Source organism: Apodemus sylvaticus, chromosome 22 (genome assembly GCF_947179515.1).
Source record: "Apodemus sylvaticus chromosome 22, mApoSyl1.1, whole genome shotgun sequence".
Classification (NCBI taxonomy): domain Eukaryota; kingdom Metazoa; phylum Chordata; class Mammalia; order Rodentia; family Muridae; genus Apodemus; species Apodemus sylvaticus.
This window is the reverse complement of record NC_067493.1, coordinates 40,883,591-40,902,302: the sequence shown is the minus strand read 5'-3', so window position 1 is coordinate 40,902,302 and position 18,712 is coordinate 40,883,591. Positions and strand designations below refer to the sequence as shown.

The window sequence follows — 18,712 nt, the reverse complement described above, 5'->3', positions numbered from 1 at the left end:
ATGTCGACTCTGCTATGTAAGCCAGGCTTGACATCCCAACTCTAAGAACAATGTTTCTCCAGTATTTCTGAATCTGCAACGCGTCCCCCAAAAGCAAACTTCACAAACTCCAGCACCCACTTACATCTTTCCAAAAGTGATGTCTAATCATCCCCACTGGAGTCTCCACAGTTGCTAGGGATGAGGTTGCTGCCGTATTGAACAAATCTTGACATTTGAAGGCTCGGCAATTACATCATTCCTTTGAATGTATCTATTGGAATATAAATAACAGACACCCACCACCATCCATTATAAAATCAAGGAGAAAGTCTTCATTAACAATCAGAAATATTGTATTGTTCTGCTTCCCCCCAAAAAAATGCTTAGGTGCCTTCATCTCCCTCACAGTTTTACCTTAACCCAAAAAACATTTCTAACCTTGACAGTCAAGCACCTGCCATTCTATTGTGTCTCCCTGAAAGAAAAAAAATCTATGCTTCCATATCCAACAGAAGCTTCTTAAAGTTGTTTTGCACTGTAGGCTTCTCATTATTCAAAAGTTTCATTAGGGAGCTGGAGAGATGGCTCAGGGCTTAAAAGCACTGGCTGCCCTTGCAGAGGACCAGGGTTTGATTCCCAGCACCCGCAACCACTCATAGCCCCAGTTCCAGGGGATCCAGCACCTTTTCTAGCCTCCAGGGGCACTATATACATTATAGAGAAATAAGTTTGCAGGTAAATTGATACATATGAAATAAAAATATATAAATCATTTCATTTTCTTTCAGTAAGTTGACATGGGTGTGTTAATCACTGTACAATGAAACTATGAACATAGAACAATTTAATAGAGACTTTACAGGTTTAAAAAAAGAAAAAGAGAGAGAAGGCTTTTTCATTGCCCACAGCCATGTAATTAATCTGTACAAGTAAAACAGATCATAAAGCAAAAGTTAGAAGTTCCTGGAAATTAAGAGGGATGTGGTGAGGTATGAGCGAGCTCAGGACCCTGCCCCTCCCCAGAACTCTACAGACAGTCAATGGTTGCTGGGGAGGGAGATTTTCTTCAGTGGTGTGGATGCTGGTAAGTTGCCTATGTTCTGGTGACTAACCCTTCACCCATGCTCCTGAAAGACACAGGGATGGAGCTCAATGGGTCACCAAGGAAAGAAGAAGGGGGCCAGAAGAGGGACAAGATAGAAGGTGAAAAATTATCCTTGGGACAAGACAAGAGTGGGCAACAGAGAATAAACACAATCAAAATATACTATGTGTATATACACATACATTATATACATATACGTATACATATATGTTTACATGGGACAAGAGGGGCAACAGAGAATAAACACAATCAAAATATACTATATGTATATACACATACATTATATACATATACATATATGTATATGCATACATGGGACAAGAGGGGCAACAGAGAATAGACACAACCAAAATATACTATGTATATATACACATACATATACATTATATACATATGCAATGTATATGTATATATACATATATGTATACATGGGACAAGAGTGGGCAACAGAGAATAAACACAATCAAAATATACAATGTGTATGTGTATGTACATGTACACGGGACAAGATAAGAGTGGGCAACAGAGAATAAACACAATCAAAATATACATATATATGCATACATATACATATATGAGTTTTACTGCACATATATATGTAACTGTATATATAAAGGAAATTAAAAAGAAACTGTATATATCAGAAGGAACTGCACATCTGCACAGAGCCGGGGCAGGATTCAAGAGCAGCCATGCACTCAGGATTGAAGAAGCCAGGTGCTCTAGTTAGTGTTCATTTCCCCTTTCTGAAAGAGACTGGATCCAGAGAACTGTGTCAGAACAGGGCACCCGCAGCCCAGGCCCAGGGATCCTGGCAAGGAAAGAAGAGATGTCATGCCTCAGAGGTGGCCCTGCAGAAAGTGCTGCCCTCCCCCATCTGGGGATGGGTGCCCTTTATCGATAGACCAAGGTGGGATGGAAGACCAACCGATGGGCTCATCAACTCAGAACTGCAGGAAAACGCACATTTTTGGAACCCATTCCTTACTCCAAAACACACTGACGGCAGACCATCTGTCAACCCAAACTCACACCTGTGACACAACAGAATTGGAGGAGATCTGAAAAGTCTACCTGTTGCTGGCCGGAGCCCCTAACCCTGGTTATTTATTCGCTTTATATCCCTTTTGATTCACAGGGGTTTTTAAATAAGAGTGGAGGAGGAGGTGACTCAGTGGGTAAAAGCTCGTTTGAGTAAGCCCGATGACCTGGGTTCAATTCCTGGAACCTATATTAAAAACACCTATAACCTCAGTACTCCTATAGTGAGATGGGAGACAGAGCCCAAAGAATCTGTCAGAAGCCCAGGGATCAGCTATCATGTCGCGTGCTGTGTCATGGTGGAAGGAACAGGGGAGACCCTGACTCAAAACAAGAAAGAAGGCAGGCAAGTATAAAGTTGTCTCTGACCTCTATATGCACCACAGCTCATGAGTGCTCATACACACACATACACACACACACATTCACAGTCAGACACATACTCACAAGTAAATAAGAACAGCATCCTTCTCCTATTCAAAATTGAGGTACCACCCCCACCCCCACGGTGTGACCTTCAAGGACATACATTCTAACCGGCAAAATAAGCCACGGCACTGAAAGAGGTTCTGCCAAGCCATTCCGGGAAAACTGAGAGTAAGCATGACCTTTGGCCCCTCTGCACACTGCAAGCTTTTGTCAAAGTCTGAGTATTAGGCTATCCGTGACGCCGGTGCGACTTCCATGCCAGGTTTCCCTCCTCTTTTTGATGTTATACTTATCTGAAGTGCAGACAAAACCCAACTCCCTAACGTGTACCACCTAATTAGGGAAATCAAGCAAGACAAGTTCTTGGAACAGATAAACAGAATTCGGTACGATGAGGCAGGCTCCTTTGTAAAAACTGCATTCGCAGGTCTGTATGTCAAAACTGCTGCCTTCGCCACCCCTCCACCCCCCTGGTTGCTTCGGTCCCACCCAGAATGTTAATCGTATTACTCAAATTGCTCTCTCTTTCCCCGAGAATTCTTTGTAGCTCCACAGATCTTGCGTCTCGGAACACTGAATGCCTGTAAAACAAGCGATTGTGTGTTTTGATGCTCGCTTTTAAGGGAGCACAACGCAAATATTTATTCACCGCGGTAATTTGCATTGTGCGTGTAGTTTTCACATCTAATTAGGGATTCGGAAAAAATTACAGTCGTTGGAAACAAAAGCTTACATTGCATTTAAATACACACTCAAAGGATGGAGTAACTTCTCCGTGAGGGTGAGATTCCAGACTGGGGCTCACCATTGAGGCTGAAGCGTGGAATGGCCTGGAAAGTTCAAAAGCTAGAGAAAAAGCTGGATGTTTTGAAAACTGTTGTGGCCATAAGAACTGGATATTGCTGTCCTGTGGGTCATGGGCAGCCATGCTCCCTGATATTGTCAGCATCCCTTCCCTGTGTTCCTGAGAGTCTTAGACAGCTCCACTCCAGCCTTTGCTTGGAGGACCAACAGCCTACCCTTTCAGTGTCTTCTGTTTTCACCGGCCACATCTTACTGAGTGCGGTCCTTGGTTCACAAAGGTCTCATAGAGTAAGAACTTAGGTTGGGACTTGGAAGAAGCCTTGAAAAAAAGGGGGAAAAGGCTGTTTTTCTAAATTTGGGGTAAGGGGATGTCACTCTAAACTAAGGGCATCGTTTTGCCTAAAGGACAGAGAGATGAACAGTGGCCTTTGTGAGAGCAAGGGAAAAGATCAGACATGTTAGATTCCTCAGGTCTCACTGGAGCCCCGGATCAAACCTGGCATGGTGTCAACCCTCAATCCCAACATCTCAGCTCTGCGAAGTGACGAGAATGTAACCGGGCTCTTCCCATAAGGAAACCAAGCCCTCTCAAGGCTAATCCACGCCAGTGTAGACTCACTTGGCACACTCTGACTACTGTGTCCTTTCAGTAAGTTCAGATTTTTCTACATCTCTTACCAAAACGCTATCAGGAGGGGAAAGGACATATCTGCTTAACCAATAAAGTGAGACAGAAGTCATCCGTCCAATTCATCGTGCTGCGTGGGTCCCTCACTCATACCAGGCACAGATCCTGAAGAGAGATGTACACAGCTGAAGACCTGCAATGATCCCTTCGGGGTGGAATCCCCAAATGCTTATCCAGGGAAGGAAACAATATCATAGACTCCTTTAAGACACCTGGCACTTCTTCCCCACAGCTTCTAGGTCATGAGGGATGATGCTTCAAAGGCCTAGGCGTGAGCAGCTATCTAGAAACATCCTCATGAAAGCTATCCCTGAGTGGTCTCTACTAAACCAGGCCCAGGTAAGAGTCCCTGGGTCTTTTTCCAGAATCCTCTTGGGAAACAAATATAACAGGAGACGGTCTACGCATATTTCATGTTAGTACAAGTCTCATGGTTTAGATTTGAAATGTCTCTATTTTATTGGCATGTATCAAGCACACATGAAGGGGTTCAGTAGACATTATTGTACATTGTATACTTAAATCATCTCCTCCCTTGAGTCCCATTCTCCTCCTACTCCCAGTGTTCTACCCCCGCCCCTTTTCCACCTCCATACAAACTCTCCTCCCTCTTCCCTGCAAGGTATATATTTATTCTGGTGGCCCAGTGAGTTTCCTCAGGGTTGCTTACAGGGGCGTGGGCTCTTACCAATGGTTGTACTGCTGAAGAAAACATCTCTCCCTCAGCAACAAATGGTTGCCTGTGGATCCTCAGAAAAGGGAAGGGCCTCGTGACCTGCTCACCCTAGCTCCAATTAGCTTCCTATAGGTACTGGGTTGGGGATAAACTGGTGAGCCTTTCTCCTCACCAATGGCAGGAGATGGACAGGCCCACTCTTGCTGAGGTCTTGCAAGACTGATAATCACATCTGCTGTGAGACCAACAGAGTAGAAACAATGTCACCAAAGAATAGCATGCCGAAAGCTTGGTCCCCAGTGCAGCAAGAATAAGAGGTAGAGCCTTTGGAGGGTAATTGGATCAAAAGGGCTCTGAATATAAGAGAGGAGCGAGCCATTGGTGGGGTCACAGCTGAATTGGAGGGGATAGAAACTAGAAGACTTAGAGTATTTGGAGAAAGAGAGATGTGCCCTTGAAATGTGTATCTTGTTTCTGTCCCTTTCCTTTCTGCCTGCTTCCTGCCCACCACAAGCTGAACCTCTTGTTCACTAGAACATGTTCTCTGACTTGATATACTGTCCAATAGCAACAGGGTCAAGTAGAGACAAAGACCAAACCCTGACAGCCTGAGTTGCCGCAAAAGCTCTTCTTATCTAAGCAGATTCTCTCGGGCATGTTGTCACAGCCCGAGAGAGTTAACTTGTGTCCATAATCCATTTGGACAGGATGAACTCTTCTGTGGTCACCACACTGGCACAGGGTGGGTCAGAGTACCTCCCTCGGGCTCAGAATGCCAGGATCCTGTAGGTGAGATACACAAATGGTAATGAAACTTGAACTATGGTCTCGTGGGTTTTCATGAACAGCTGCCTCTGCTGAAATGAAGCAGCAAAAAAGCAATAATACATTATCTGATGATCTGGGACTGACAGTCCTGTCCTGTGGTGGAGGGTCCAAGCCCAGCATCACAGGTGAACCAGAGATCCTGGGATTTATATCAGAATAAGAAAACACTGTGGCTAGAAATCTCCAGGGGGGCAGAGGATGCTTCCAGTGCCCAGAGAACCTGCAAAACCCAATATGGTGCCTTCAGCCACAGTGGGCTATATTTTGTAATCAACTGATCATAAGTTTGGCCTATAGTGAGCAAGGCCAACTGGTGGTACAGAATTCAGAGAGAGGAAGTTAGGATGACAGCATCTTTTACCCACATGGAAGCCATTCTTTTCCATTGGTGTTATACAGCCTTATCAAACTGTGATGACCACCCATGCCTCAGTTTCCCCCACTTACTGGAACCTCCCAAGGGGTGATTTAACCATCATATCAGAGTCTGCTTTTTTTCCATGTTCATAGTTGGTCCTCAAAAAGAATCTGGGATTTCAGTGAGAGTCTCTATTGGAGATAAAACCTAGAGACAAACAGATTCCTCAACTGAACATGAATGGCTTATTCAAAGATTTGGGCAGCCAGGTGATGGGGGTGAGCAGGGGTTCTTGCCTCTGATGGAAGTCATAGGAAGAAACACTCATTCCAAGCAGGAATGTGCACCGGTGGCTTTGTGTCTGACGTGGATGCCCGGAGGAAGCATGCCTAAGCACACTTCCTGTTCCACATGTAAATGTATCCTGTCTCCTCATAACCATGAAACCAAAGTCTTGTTCTCTCTGCAGTCTTCCTGTGGGCATCCTCACAACCTCGCCCTGCAGACGTGGGGACCACAGCTATAGACAGTTCACCATCACATGCCAGCTCCTTTCCCTTTGCCCAACTCTTCCACCATCAAAAGCCAGCATCCCAGGACTCAGGAACACACTCTGAGAGAAACAGAGCCTTTTCACGCACCATCATAGTTCTTTGTGAATGGGAAGCAAAGCTGTACCCACGGGACATCTAAGCAGTCAGCAGGAGCCACTAATCGAGGAAACTGACTGTGGACACCATTGAGGTGTCACTCAGGAACTCAGACACATCTCCACCTCACAGCTTGGGGTAGGGGAAGCCCAACCTTTCGGGACAGCACTTCACAACAAATACAGTCAACAGTGACCAAGTAAATGCAACACAGGAAAGTTACAAAACAAAAACTGTGTTGAACATGATAGCAAGAAGCTGCATTATATAATTGTCCAGCGAAGGCAGAAAGCCCTAAATTATAGCAAGGCATTAAATTTATATATATATATATATATATATATATATATATATATTCAGCATATATTTTTAAAATGTAAGGACATGCTTATATAAACATATGAACTCAAAAGACTTGAAAATAAACTACATGTACGTCCTATATATAAGCGGTTTAAGAACTCACAGAAAAACAAGCAGCAAAAAATACATAAAATGCAAAGCCATCGGGATTAGGCAGTGAGACTCTTTCTTTTTATCTCTCATTTTGAAGTAACTTGAAGTAGCTTATCACAAAAAAATTAATAAATAACTGCTGTGCTAGAGGACCTGAATTTGAATCCCAGCCCCCACATCCAGGCAGTTCACAAGGGTACATCACTCCCGCTTCAGGGGATCTGGTGCCCTCTTCTGGCCTCTGAGGGCACTACACTCATGTGGCATCTACACACAGACACATAGGGAAGCAAAGTATCTGCAGTGGAGTAAAAGAAGAAAACAGAAGGAAAGAGAAAGAACGGAGTTTAAAATAAAAGAAAGCTGAGTATTAACCCTATTAAGAAGACCAAGAGAATAGCTCCTGTAATTATATATAGCAAGTTCAGTCCTGAGAGGACACAGGTGGAAAGAGATGAACCCCAGATAACATGGAAAACCCTGCTGTGTTCACAGGGCAGGAAGTACAAACCATGCTTTTCCCTGGTTCTAACACAATGAAATAGCCTAGGGCGAATCTGAGCCTAAATACATAGTGTCCTTTAAAAACCACCATATGGGTGTATCCCAAATACCTGTAGATAGTGGCTGAAGAGGGCTCTAGGACTTGGTCTGTACAGGCACTGGAGGCATCCTGAATTTAGTCACTCAAGGGCTTGTTAGCATTCTCCCTCCCTGCTTTCATCTCTTGTTTTCCTTCTTCCTGCTCTCCCTTCTCTTCTTCTCCCTTCTCTTACCCATCTCCCTTCCTCATCTGTTCCCTTTTTTAACCATTCCCTCTTCTCTCTCCCACCTTCCCCTTTCCCCCTCTTTTCTCCTCCCTCACCTCCTCACTATCACTCCCCTCTCTCTTCCCCTCCCTCCTCCTTATTTCTTACCATCTTTAGATATTCCTATGATCCCCCATACTTCATTTTTATGACTGTAAACCCTGAATAAAAAAATTCCTATTGACCATTGGAAGGAATTCATCAAAACTGCATTAATCAACCTTCACATTTGGGTCTCTGCTTCTTCCCCAACCTATACTGAGGCTTCAAGGTGCCCTTGGGGCTGTGAGTTGATCCCAGGATCCCAGAGTCCTAAAAGCAGCCTATCCTACCCTTGCTCTATCCTGAACTCCAGCTACAAAACCTACAGAAGGCCAAAACAGGCATCCAAAAGTACCAAGCCCATTAAACGGCCTCATTCATTTTTATAAAACTGCTAAAACCAAAAGTCCTCTTCTTGTCTGTAGGTTAGGTAAGCTGTTATTTCAGTTCCTATGACCAGGTTCTTCCCCTCTGTAGGATGGACAGGATGGTGGACAGGACGATGGGTGGAATGATGGATGGGATAATGAGCAGGATGATGGGTGAGATAATACGAAAAATGATGGAAGAAATGATGGAAGGGATGACAGAAGGGATGATGGGCAAGATGATGCGTGGGATGATGGAAAGGATGATGAGCAGGATGATGAGTGAGATGATAGGAGAAATGATGGAAGGGATGATGGATGGGATGATGTGTGAGATGATGGACAAGATGATTGGTGGTATGATGGACAAGATGATGAGAAGGATGATGGGTGGGATGATAGAAGGCATGATGGGTGGGATGATGGGTGGGATGATGGGTGGGATGATGGGTGGGATGATGGGCGGGATGATGGGTGGGATGATGGAAGGGATGATGGGAGGGATGATGGGAGGGATGATGGGTGGGATGATGGGTGGGATGATGGGCGGGATGATGGGTGGGATGATAGAAGGCATGATGGGTGGGATGATGGGTGGGATGATGGGTGGGATGATGGGCGGGATGATGGGCGGGATGATGGGTGGGATGATGGAAGGGATGATGGGAGGGATGATGGGAGGGATGATGGGTGGGATGATGGGTGGGATGATGGGTGGGATGATGGGCGGGATGATGGGTGGGATGATAGAAGGCATGATGGGTGGGATGATGGGTGGGATGATGGGTGGGATGATGGGTGGGATGATGGGCGGGATGATGGGTGGGATGATGGGAGGGATGATGGGAGGGATGATGGGAGGGATAATGGACTGAATGAGAAGTGGGATAATGGTACGAATGATGGGTGGAATGATGGGTGGGATGATGGATGGGGATGATGGGTGGGATGATGGGAGGGATGATGGGAGGGATGATGGAAGAAATGATAGACAGGATGGTGGACAGGAAGGTGGTAAAGTTCTGAGGAGTGAGTAAAGGTGAGATTTCTAGGAGTCCATCTGCCTCAAAAGAGCACTTGGTAAGGAGGAAGACCACTTTATGTGTGGCTGACACTGAGTAAGCAAAAAGACCTGATGAAATCCTCCTCTGGCATCTGGTTACCTCCTGCCATTCTTGAAGCCCTGGAGACAGACACATCCTTCCTGGCAGAGGCTATTCAGGTGAAAGTGGTCTCCCAAATCAGCACCACATAACTCCCACAACTGGCCATGACCACATGAGAGGCAGCAGTGTCTCCTCCTCAGACTACTGTGTATCCCCGGCCTTGACCTTGATCCTTCTCATATACACCTTCACTTCCCCTGGCCACCCAGAAGAACAGCCTGCAGTGTTTACACTGTGCTAACACTGTGTTTACCTGACAGAACACCTGCTCTGCTGCTTCAGGGGCCTGAGTTTGGTTCTCACCACACAGGAAACACAGGTCCTTCCACTGTGACACTGACTTGAAGGGACATTATCCTCAAAGCACACCCACATCTGAGCCCTCTCTGAATTTCTACCCTTTCCCCAGGAAAACTGACTTTACTCAAAATAAAGTAGACATGGGCCAGAAAGCCACATGTGTGGGAACATATGTGTTTCCCAGACATTCTCTCTTCTGATGCATTTTGGCTTTTGAGTTCTCTAGCCTAAGCTTTTGGCTATAGCAAGAGGCTGCAGCTGCCTTGCTGTGCACCTGCCTGCTGTCATACTGTGCACCTGCCAACGAAGTGACTGCTGGGAACAGGGCCAGGGTGCTAGGGCAAAAGAAGGCCTGCTTTGAAAACAAATTAGTCTACAGATCTGGTGACTTGAGATTGTCACATGGGCTTCCAATCTCAGTTGGGGATTTACCCTCTCTCCTTCCCACTCCCAAAGCAAGCAAGCAAAAAAGCCAATCCCGTGTGACCGACACCAGATGGACACAGACTCCTCAAAACATGACAATTTAATACCTCCTGCATAAAAAACTCAATGCCGCTAAAAACCCTTTGCAGGCTCTCTCTTCTCTTGAGTGTATTACCTGAGTCTCCCACCAGTCATGTGCTCAAGGTCAGAGAAAGAGTCAAGAAATGGGACTGTGAGCCCTCCTTCCAAAAGCTGACTTTTCCATGGGCACTCCCAGCTTCCCTGTTCTGAGCACAAGCCTTTGATTCCATCCTCAAATGTTTGCCACACTTGTGGCAAACATTTAAGAATGTTTGGGGCTTCTCCAACCCTGAATAGATTCATAATTTCTGGAACTGAGGTAAAGTATGGGATGGCATGTCTCTATAGATAAAATAAAGCCCCCTTAAAAACCAACAATATAAAGGGGCTGGAAAGATGGCTCAGCAGTTGACAGTGCTTACTGCTCTTTCAGAGGGCTCTAGTTCAGTTCTGAGAATTCGTGGAAGGCAGCTCACAGTCACCCATAACTCCCACTCACTGTAAGGGATCTAGCGCCCTCTTCTGGTCTCTGTAGGCTTTGCACTCATGTGCATATACACCTATAGAGACAATACCAATACGTATATTTTTTTTTATTTTTTTTTATAAAAGCCAGCATTTAAGATGTGTGGCAGCAGATTTTATAAATAAATGACAACCTTGCATACTGTAACCTTAGTCTCAGGTCTCATTTCCTAACAGGCTGGCTCCCTGATCTTTTTGCTTGAGTCCCCACAATATTATTTCCACAGCTCACCCAAGCTTGATTCTGGCATCCAAAGTCCAACTCATAAATCCATATGCTCACAGGCTCCCACCCCCACCTCTTGCGAATGGGAATACCACATGTCTGTCTTCATCCCATGTGTTTCGCCTCCCCTTTCTCGTCAGCTTCCCAGCAGTCTCCAAAGTTCAACTCTTTAATCCTGTATGAGTGGAGGCCACCTGTTGACTTCATGTTACCCAGGGAGCCATGTGCACAAGCACAATATGCACACAAATACACCCCTGAACCTGTTTTCATCGGCAAATCCATATTAATTTTTTGCTGTGAATGTATACACCCTATATGAATGTGCATGCATTATAAAGCGAGAGGACCACTTTAGATGCTATTCCTCAGGATGCCCTCCATCTAACTTGTTAATTGAGACAGTCTTTCAGAAGCCTAGAATTCACTCGTTCAGCTAGGCTGATTGACAGCAGCCTAGGAGGATCCTTTGTCCTCCAGCTCCCCAGCACTGTAAAGGAAATCACACCTAACCACACACCTTTCACACAGTAGGCAACTTAACTGACCCAGCCATCCTCCAGCCCCAGCTCCATGTTCTTCAAGTAGCTGTCCTAGGCAGCCCACAGTCTCATCTTGCACCACCATGAAACCTCCTCAACAGCCCCGGAATTCAACTCTAGATCTCAGTCAATTTGAGCTATTGTTCCTGATCACCATTGACAAAATAAAGTGTGAGAAAATTAAACAACGTGCTATATTTCTATTCATTTGCCCAACACATCTTGAGCATCCAGCGTGTCCTGGGCTCTGAGCTTACACTAAAGGGAGAGGGGGTCTGCATTAAACCCTCATGGTCATTCCTCCTGGCCATACAGCTTAAAAATACAACCACAGCTAAAAGGGAGAGGAGACATTGGAAGTCAGACCCTCTGACTCTCCCTGGTCAGATCCTGAACCAGCTTCTCTAAGCTTCAAGTTCATCTTTAGTTTGTCTGCAAGTTTGTGACTATCACCGGGATAAATCTCTTGGTACAGTTCCTGCCACCAAAATTAACCGTTATGACTATTAGCCAATGTATCCCAGTAGCCGTTTAAATTACTGGAAAAAAAGGCACTGAGCCTTTTACTGCCAGGCAAAGGTTCTTCGGGCAATATTTTATACTCTTAAGCACACTTAAAAATTTTATTGACCCTCTGCAATATCCAAAAATGCTATGCTAAATACTAAAGAGAAGTCAAAGATAGAAAAAAAATAGTTATTTGTTACTCCAGGGGAACTTAAAAGTTTCGAAGAGGGGATACAAAATGGGTTTTGAAGGTCATACCTATGGACTTGTGGAAAGTGGGGGAAATGTCCCCAACCTCTCAGAATTATTAGCATTCAAATCCCTGGGTCCTAAGACTTTGATCACCTCGTTTGGAGATAAAAAACCGGGATGAAAGTAAATGAAGTCTTGGATCATTTGTGCGGTCATAAAAGCAACTGCAAGGCGGGAGGGGGGAGGATGCGGAAACATGCACAGGGTACACAGAGCAGGATAGAGGCCTAAGGTGGAAACAAGGGAGATGGGAGATGTTGCCAGGTAGGAAGCATAAAGAGAAAGGGAGGAGTGAGTGAGGACCATGAGAGCAGCCTGGCATGTGCCACTTGGCAATCTAGAAACTGGGTAAGGAACTGTCCCCAAATGACTGGCTAGTAGACACAAGAACTGAGAGGGCCAGAAGCAGCCTCCTCAGTTTCCTGCCACTGGGCTTCCAGCCTCCAGAGTCTCTGCTATCTGAGGCCATGAGGCTGGGGGCCATTTGATACAGCAGCCATAGGGAACTCATACTGGCTCGGACTAAAATCCATCCTTGTCCCTTGGTCTTTTATTCCCAGGGGCTTTGTTGTTTAGTTTTGTCCTGTTTAGTTCTCACTGTAGAGTTGAGGACGACCTTGAATGCTTTTTAAAATTTTTATTACATGTATGTATGTATGTGTGCAGGCATGCATGTATGGGCATGACCACACCACGGCTTGCATGGGGAGATCAGAGGACAACGTGTGGGAGTCAGGTTCTCTCCTTCCACTGTGTGAGTCACAGCAATCAATTAGCAGTAAATGTCTTTACCTACAGAGCTATCTTGCTGGCACCGATGTCTGGATTTTTTGTTTGTTTGTTTGTTTGCTACCACTGGATCCCCTCACACAGGACGTCAAAAAGAGACCACCAGGTTTCCCATTCACTTGGATGGTTCTGAGAGGTGATGTTAATGCTGTCCATCCAGTTCTCCATAGCCCACTGTTCCCCTGCTCCATGCAGCAATGTGACCTCCATCACTCCTCTGTCCCCACCCATACCAACTTTCTTTCATCCGTGGCCCAGACTCTTCCCTTTTTGCACAGCTCCCTCCCTAGGCTGTCCTCACAGCTGACATTAACCATTGGAAGAAAGCTCCCAGACAGCCACTCTAGGCAAACGCTGATGTACCTGCTGGGAGAGACGCTCGTCCTGTCCCTGCGAGTATGTGACATGACTCTTCCTTTGTTTGTGATTTCTCTCCTTGCTCCATACACCACAGACTCAGAGAAGACAGAGCAGACCTGTGTCCTCCCTTACCACTGTATCCCCTGCAATACAGTGTGGGGTGAACAGAGCCACTGTGGGAAGGGCATTACTAACATGAATTACAAAAAGAGGGGGGAAATGAAGTAAGCCGTAAGACAGACGGAAGGAAGGGCTGCTGAACACAAGAGTCATGAAGATTTACTCCTGCCACTTAAAACAAAGTGGCTTGCGGCACTTTGAAATTGAGAGAAAAGACGGCCATAAACTTCTTCGGTGTCCCCAGAACACTGGCAAATACTTGCTGTGCAGGTCTGGGGGCGGGGAGGGGGTGGCCTTCAATATTGGTTTGATGGATGAATGGGTAGAGAATGGATGGGTGGATGGATGGATGGATTTACTGGATTGGGTGGATGGTGGATGAACAGGGATAGACCGATGTACAGATAGAAGACTGGATTGGATGGATGGATAAATGGGTCGACTGGATTGGATGAGCAGATGGATGGATACATGGATACTATCCAGTTAAATACATAATAAACAGGTGAATTAGAAATATTATAGTGATAAATGTTTTCATAATAATGTTTTTTCTAATAGTTAGTCCTTTAACTTGGCTTCTTAAGAGTAGAACTCATATAAACAGACCTCCCAACTCTTAAAAACTTGGGTATGTAAGTTGTTTTGTTAAATAAATAAATAAATAAATAAATAAATAAACAAACATGTTCTTATCATGTAGCCCAGGCTTGCCTGGAACTTAAGATCCTCCTGCTTTGGCCTCTGGAGACTGGCATGTGCCACACCTAACCACATAAAAGCATTTCTTAAATAAAATCATAATTCCATTTACATCATCAATTCAAAGAAAGGAAGGCTTCCCGCCTACTTATTCCCCTACAACCTAATTTTTACAGCACTTAAACATGAATAATAAAACCAGTTTCCTGCTTCCTTTCTTCTTCCCTATGCCTAAACACAAACACACACTCCCTTGCTATCTAAGTCTCTCATGCCTTAAAAGTGACCCCTTTAATGGGACGGTCACTATAAACTGAATGGAGCTCAACTTTCCCTTAGCAGAAGCTGCTCCCACTGCCCCGAGACTTCCTCCTCTAAAGCAGAGCAGAGTGGATTCTTGAAGCAGTCAATCTAGGATGGTAACTCCGCCCCATGCACCCAGCTGGCAGCAGGCGCTGCACATGACCATCAAGGCCCAGGCACAAATGGCACGACTCAGCAGAGGCTCCTCCCCCAGCATCGTGGGTATCCGCATCTGCTTCTCAGGGGCATGCAGCAGAGAACAGCATGCAGAGTGAAGAGTGAGAGAGAAGGCGGGGACAGGTGGCAGGTTTCCAGAAGTTGCATTTAAACCCTCCTCTGTCTCTGTCTCCAGTCTGTTGTTGCTGTTGTGTTGGTTTTTTTTTGTTGTTGTTGTTGTTGTTGTTGTTGGTTTTTTTTTTGGTTTTGTTTTGTTTTGTTTTGTTTGTTTGTTTGTTTGTTTTGGTTTTGGTTTGGTTTTGGGTTTGGTTTTCTTTTCCTTCTCATCAAAGTGTCCTTATACCTGCCCCACTCAAAAAGCTCAGAGGCATATACTCCAGCATCTGCAGATGGCAATATCACGTTTCTAACCAGGACTCTGGTGTAAACACAGAGTGGCCTAGTAAGGTCACTCTGCAGAGAAGTTTGGGGCCACAAACCAAGGGCGCCCACAAATAGTGTTTCATATCATGCCCCCCTCGATCCCAAGGAGACAGAAACACAAAACAGAACATTCTACTTATGTTTGAATTTCCAAAAAGCCAGATAAAGGTAGATCTGCAGTATCCACTCATGAAACTGACACATTTACAAAGTCCAAGGTCACGGGGCTGATTAGCCAAGGTCATTAGTACATGAAAATATGTGTTCTATTGTATTTAAGGGTTCCTATTGAGGGAAAGGAGCAAAAGCAGTAACACAATACAGTAGATATTTAGTATTTGATACCAACTCCATTTTTTTTCCATTCAGTCCCAGACAAATTAGACATTTTAGAGTGTGCATTTACTTGGTTGGAATGCTCTCCAGGGTAGCCCAAACTGGACTTCAAGTAAGTTAGAACCTGCAGACATGAGTAGAGAGACATGAGTTCTAATCCCCCAACACCCATGTAAATGCTAACCAGGCATGGCAGACACTTATAAACCCATCAATGCGGACTCAGGGGGTTGGACTCATAGGAAGGCCAGTCAGAACGTGTGTTCTTCCAGAGTCCATGCACAATATGGAAAATGGAGGATAATCAAAGAAGAAGCACTTGATGCCGACTTCCTGCCTCCACATTCACAAACACACTCACACACACACATACACATATGTGCACTCATGCCAACATGCAAACTCCATGTACACACACTCACTATACCCATAAAACAGATATGTTTCTGGAAAGAACCTACAGGTCATTATACAACTTGAGAGGGGAAGTAGGGGGACAAAATAGAACAAACACCAGACTGTCCTTGGGTGCGTGTCACAACTACCCCTATGAAGTCCCCTTTACACTATTTGATATCATCCCATCATCCCCATCCTTGCCAGGTGAGAACCACGGCTGTGTTCCCTCCCACGTGCTCGGCCATCAGCCTTGCTCACAGCTGCGTGAAGGTCCCCACGTTCTGACTGGACTTCAACAGTCTGCCTGAGGCGGGCTCCCTGTCTTCAAAGTTCGAGCAAAGAACCTTATGTGACATTATCGTGACTGGCAAGCTGGGTTCTAGCCAATGGGAAAGGAGATGCTCCCCCTCCCACCCATGACATACAGTACCTTGTTTAAGGACGAGTTCAAAAACACCCAGGGGAAAGGTGGTTCCCATCAACACAGCTGCTCATAATGAAGGAATCAGTAAGGGAGGGAGGGAACACCATTGTTATCGTAGAGTCAGTCCAAAGCCTCGCTTAATAAAGACTTGCTATTAAGGAATAAAAACAAAGATGTCTATTCTTATCAAACCAAGCAACAAGAATACGACATGCCTCCCAGCCATGCTGGAATAGCATCATGGCCCTGAAGCCAGGTTTTTAACCTAGGGTGTTTTTAACCTAGGGTCTGCCCCCCCCCCTCTGCCTTTTTTTTAAACTAGACTCCTCTTCGGTTTCCAGTGTATTCTATATCCCCAAAGCTGTGATTTTCTCTCAGGAGGAGGGCTACTCCTCATTAGCTTACCTGAGCCCCCTCAACAGCACTTGAAAACAGTGATATAGATAAACATCTAACACCACCACCACCACCACCCCTGCACTCCAGCAACAACTCCCATGCAAAGAAAAAAACCCAGCAATCATCTGCCTAACTCTGCAAGATCCTAAAGCAACTGGATTGCCAGATACCAGAAAAGCCCAGAAAACAAAATCAACGTATCATTAAAAGATCGTGCTTGTCAACTGGCTAGGAAGTTTCAGAGAGATGTTGCCTGATAAATATTCACAGAGAAATATGTTTACAGGGTTTATCCAGCACCCGAGAGACAGCAAAGAATCTTGACTTTTGCTGTAGAAAGGGGATTGGGGGGTGGAGGTGGGGGAGAAAACTACCCACAAATAGAAACCACCTGATCAGTCAGGAAGATGTGTAGAGTCCATCTTCCGTGTCCTGTGGATATCAATCGCTCCACAAGGCATTGCTGTCCCAAGCTTCCAAATTTGCTTGTATCAGGCAGGGAGTTGAGGGAAATGCTAACAGCAGTTAAGAGGCTTTCTGCCCCTACTCACAACCCCAGGTCAGGACCCCACTGGGAAGACTTGGGTCACACATAGCATCCTGTGGAGATATTGTCCCCACCCCCCACCCTACCCCCCACAGCAGCTGCAGAAAGCTAACCCAGGAGATCCTGGGCTGAAAGAGACTGACCAACTGTGTTCTTAACGGCCCATGGTACACTAGCTGACATTCCCATACAGCGGGGCTGTTCAGGATTATTTCTAAAACGCTGAGGGCCAGTTAGGAAGTCCACACCAAATTCTGGAAGCTTCCAGGTCCAGGGCAGCATAGATTTCCCCGTTTCCCCTTGTCACTTAAGCACACTCTCCTAGGGCATGGTACCAAGACTTCCAGGGAAATCACCTGCTGCCAAGGTGCCTGCCCCAGACCTTGGCTCCGCATGCCTGCCACACACACACACCCTCTCTGGGCCGCCCACATCCTCATCCACATCCACTCTCGCGCAAAGTTAAGTCCCCGGGCCCAGGTAACCCCAGGGTCCTCACCTTTGGAGAAAAGGGCAGCTAGGCTGATGAGCACGGGAGACCAGAGGTACCACAGCGGCCCCATCTCAGATGGGCACATCCTGGAGACTCGGAGCGCGGGTCCTCTGTTCCTTCGTGGTGTCCTCTGGCTGAAGAAGGGCTGTCGCCAGATCCCCAGAGAAGAGAAGCTGAGTTGGGTGACCAAGACGCATCTGGCTAGGGACCCGAGCAGCAGGGCTGCCCTGTGCCGGGTCCCCACAGGTCCATAGCCAGGCCGCTCAGGCTTCGGGGTCCCGCAGCGCAGGCCGAGGCTCACCTCAGTGTTTCGACTGCGCTGAGAGCTGGCTCCTTTATTGAATTTCACTCCACAAGGGGGGTCTCTGGTGTTGGGTCCCCAAGCACGGAGAGCGCTCTGAGGACTCCAGCTAGGAGGCTGCGGTGGGCTAGTGTGCGCGGGCGGCTGCGGGGCTGCGAGGTTGCAGAGCCCGGGGCGCGGGCAGAGGCGGCGCGGGGGTCCCCGGGCAGGTGGCCAGGCGCGCGTGGGGACCCGGGGCGCGTAGCCTCGCCGCCCCCATCCCGCGCCGCGGGGCTTCGGCGCGCGCGCTCCGCCGCCCAAAGTTTGCGGGGCGCTGCGGCTCCACCCCAGCCCGCCCCGGCTCCCCACGCGCGCCCGGCGCACGGCCGGCTCCGGAGACGCGCGGTGCTCGGGGCTGAGGGCGAGCGGCGCGCGGACGAGGAGGCGCGGGCCCGGGGCGGCTGCATCCGAGCGCACCCAGAGCAGCGTGCCCAGGCGGGCTGGGGCTGTTGCTTCCTAATTTCTCTCTCTCTCTCTTCCTCTCTCCCTCTCTCCCTCTCTCTCTCTCTTTTTAAGCCCCACCCTTCTGGAGTGACAGCTGTGAGCCCCAATCCGCAAAGTAGGTCCCACCTTCCTGGTTGCGGGGCTCCCAGACTCGTGGTCTCCCTCTCTATGTGCTCGAATAGGAGGCAGATGCTC

The 18,712-nt window shown here is 46.8% G+C and overlaps 1 protein-coding gene across 1 annotated transcript in view; it reads right to left on the bottom strand.

The window, feature by feature from the left end:
• Tmem132d (transmembrane protein 132D) overlaps positions 1 to 17,818 on the bottom strand; it is a 637,993-nt gene extending 620,175 nt beyond the window's left edge. Inside the window, exon 1 of the mRNA XM_052168292.1 lies at positions 17,740 to 17,818. Within this exon, the coding sequence (XP_052024252.1) occupies positions 17,740 to 17,818 (79 nt within the window). The remainder of the gene's footprint in view (positions 1 to 17,739) is intronic.
• Between the last annotated feature and the right edge of the window lie 894 nt (positions 17,819 to 18,712).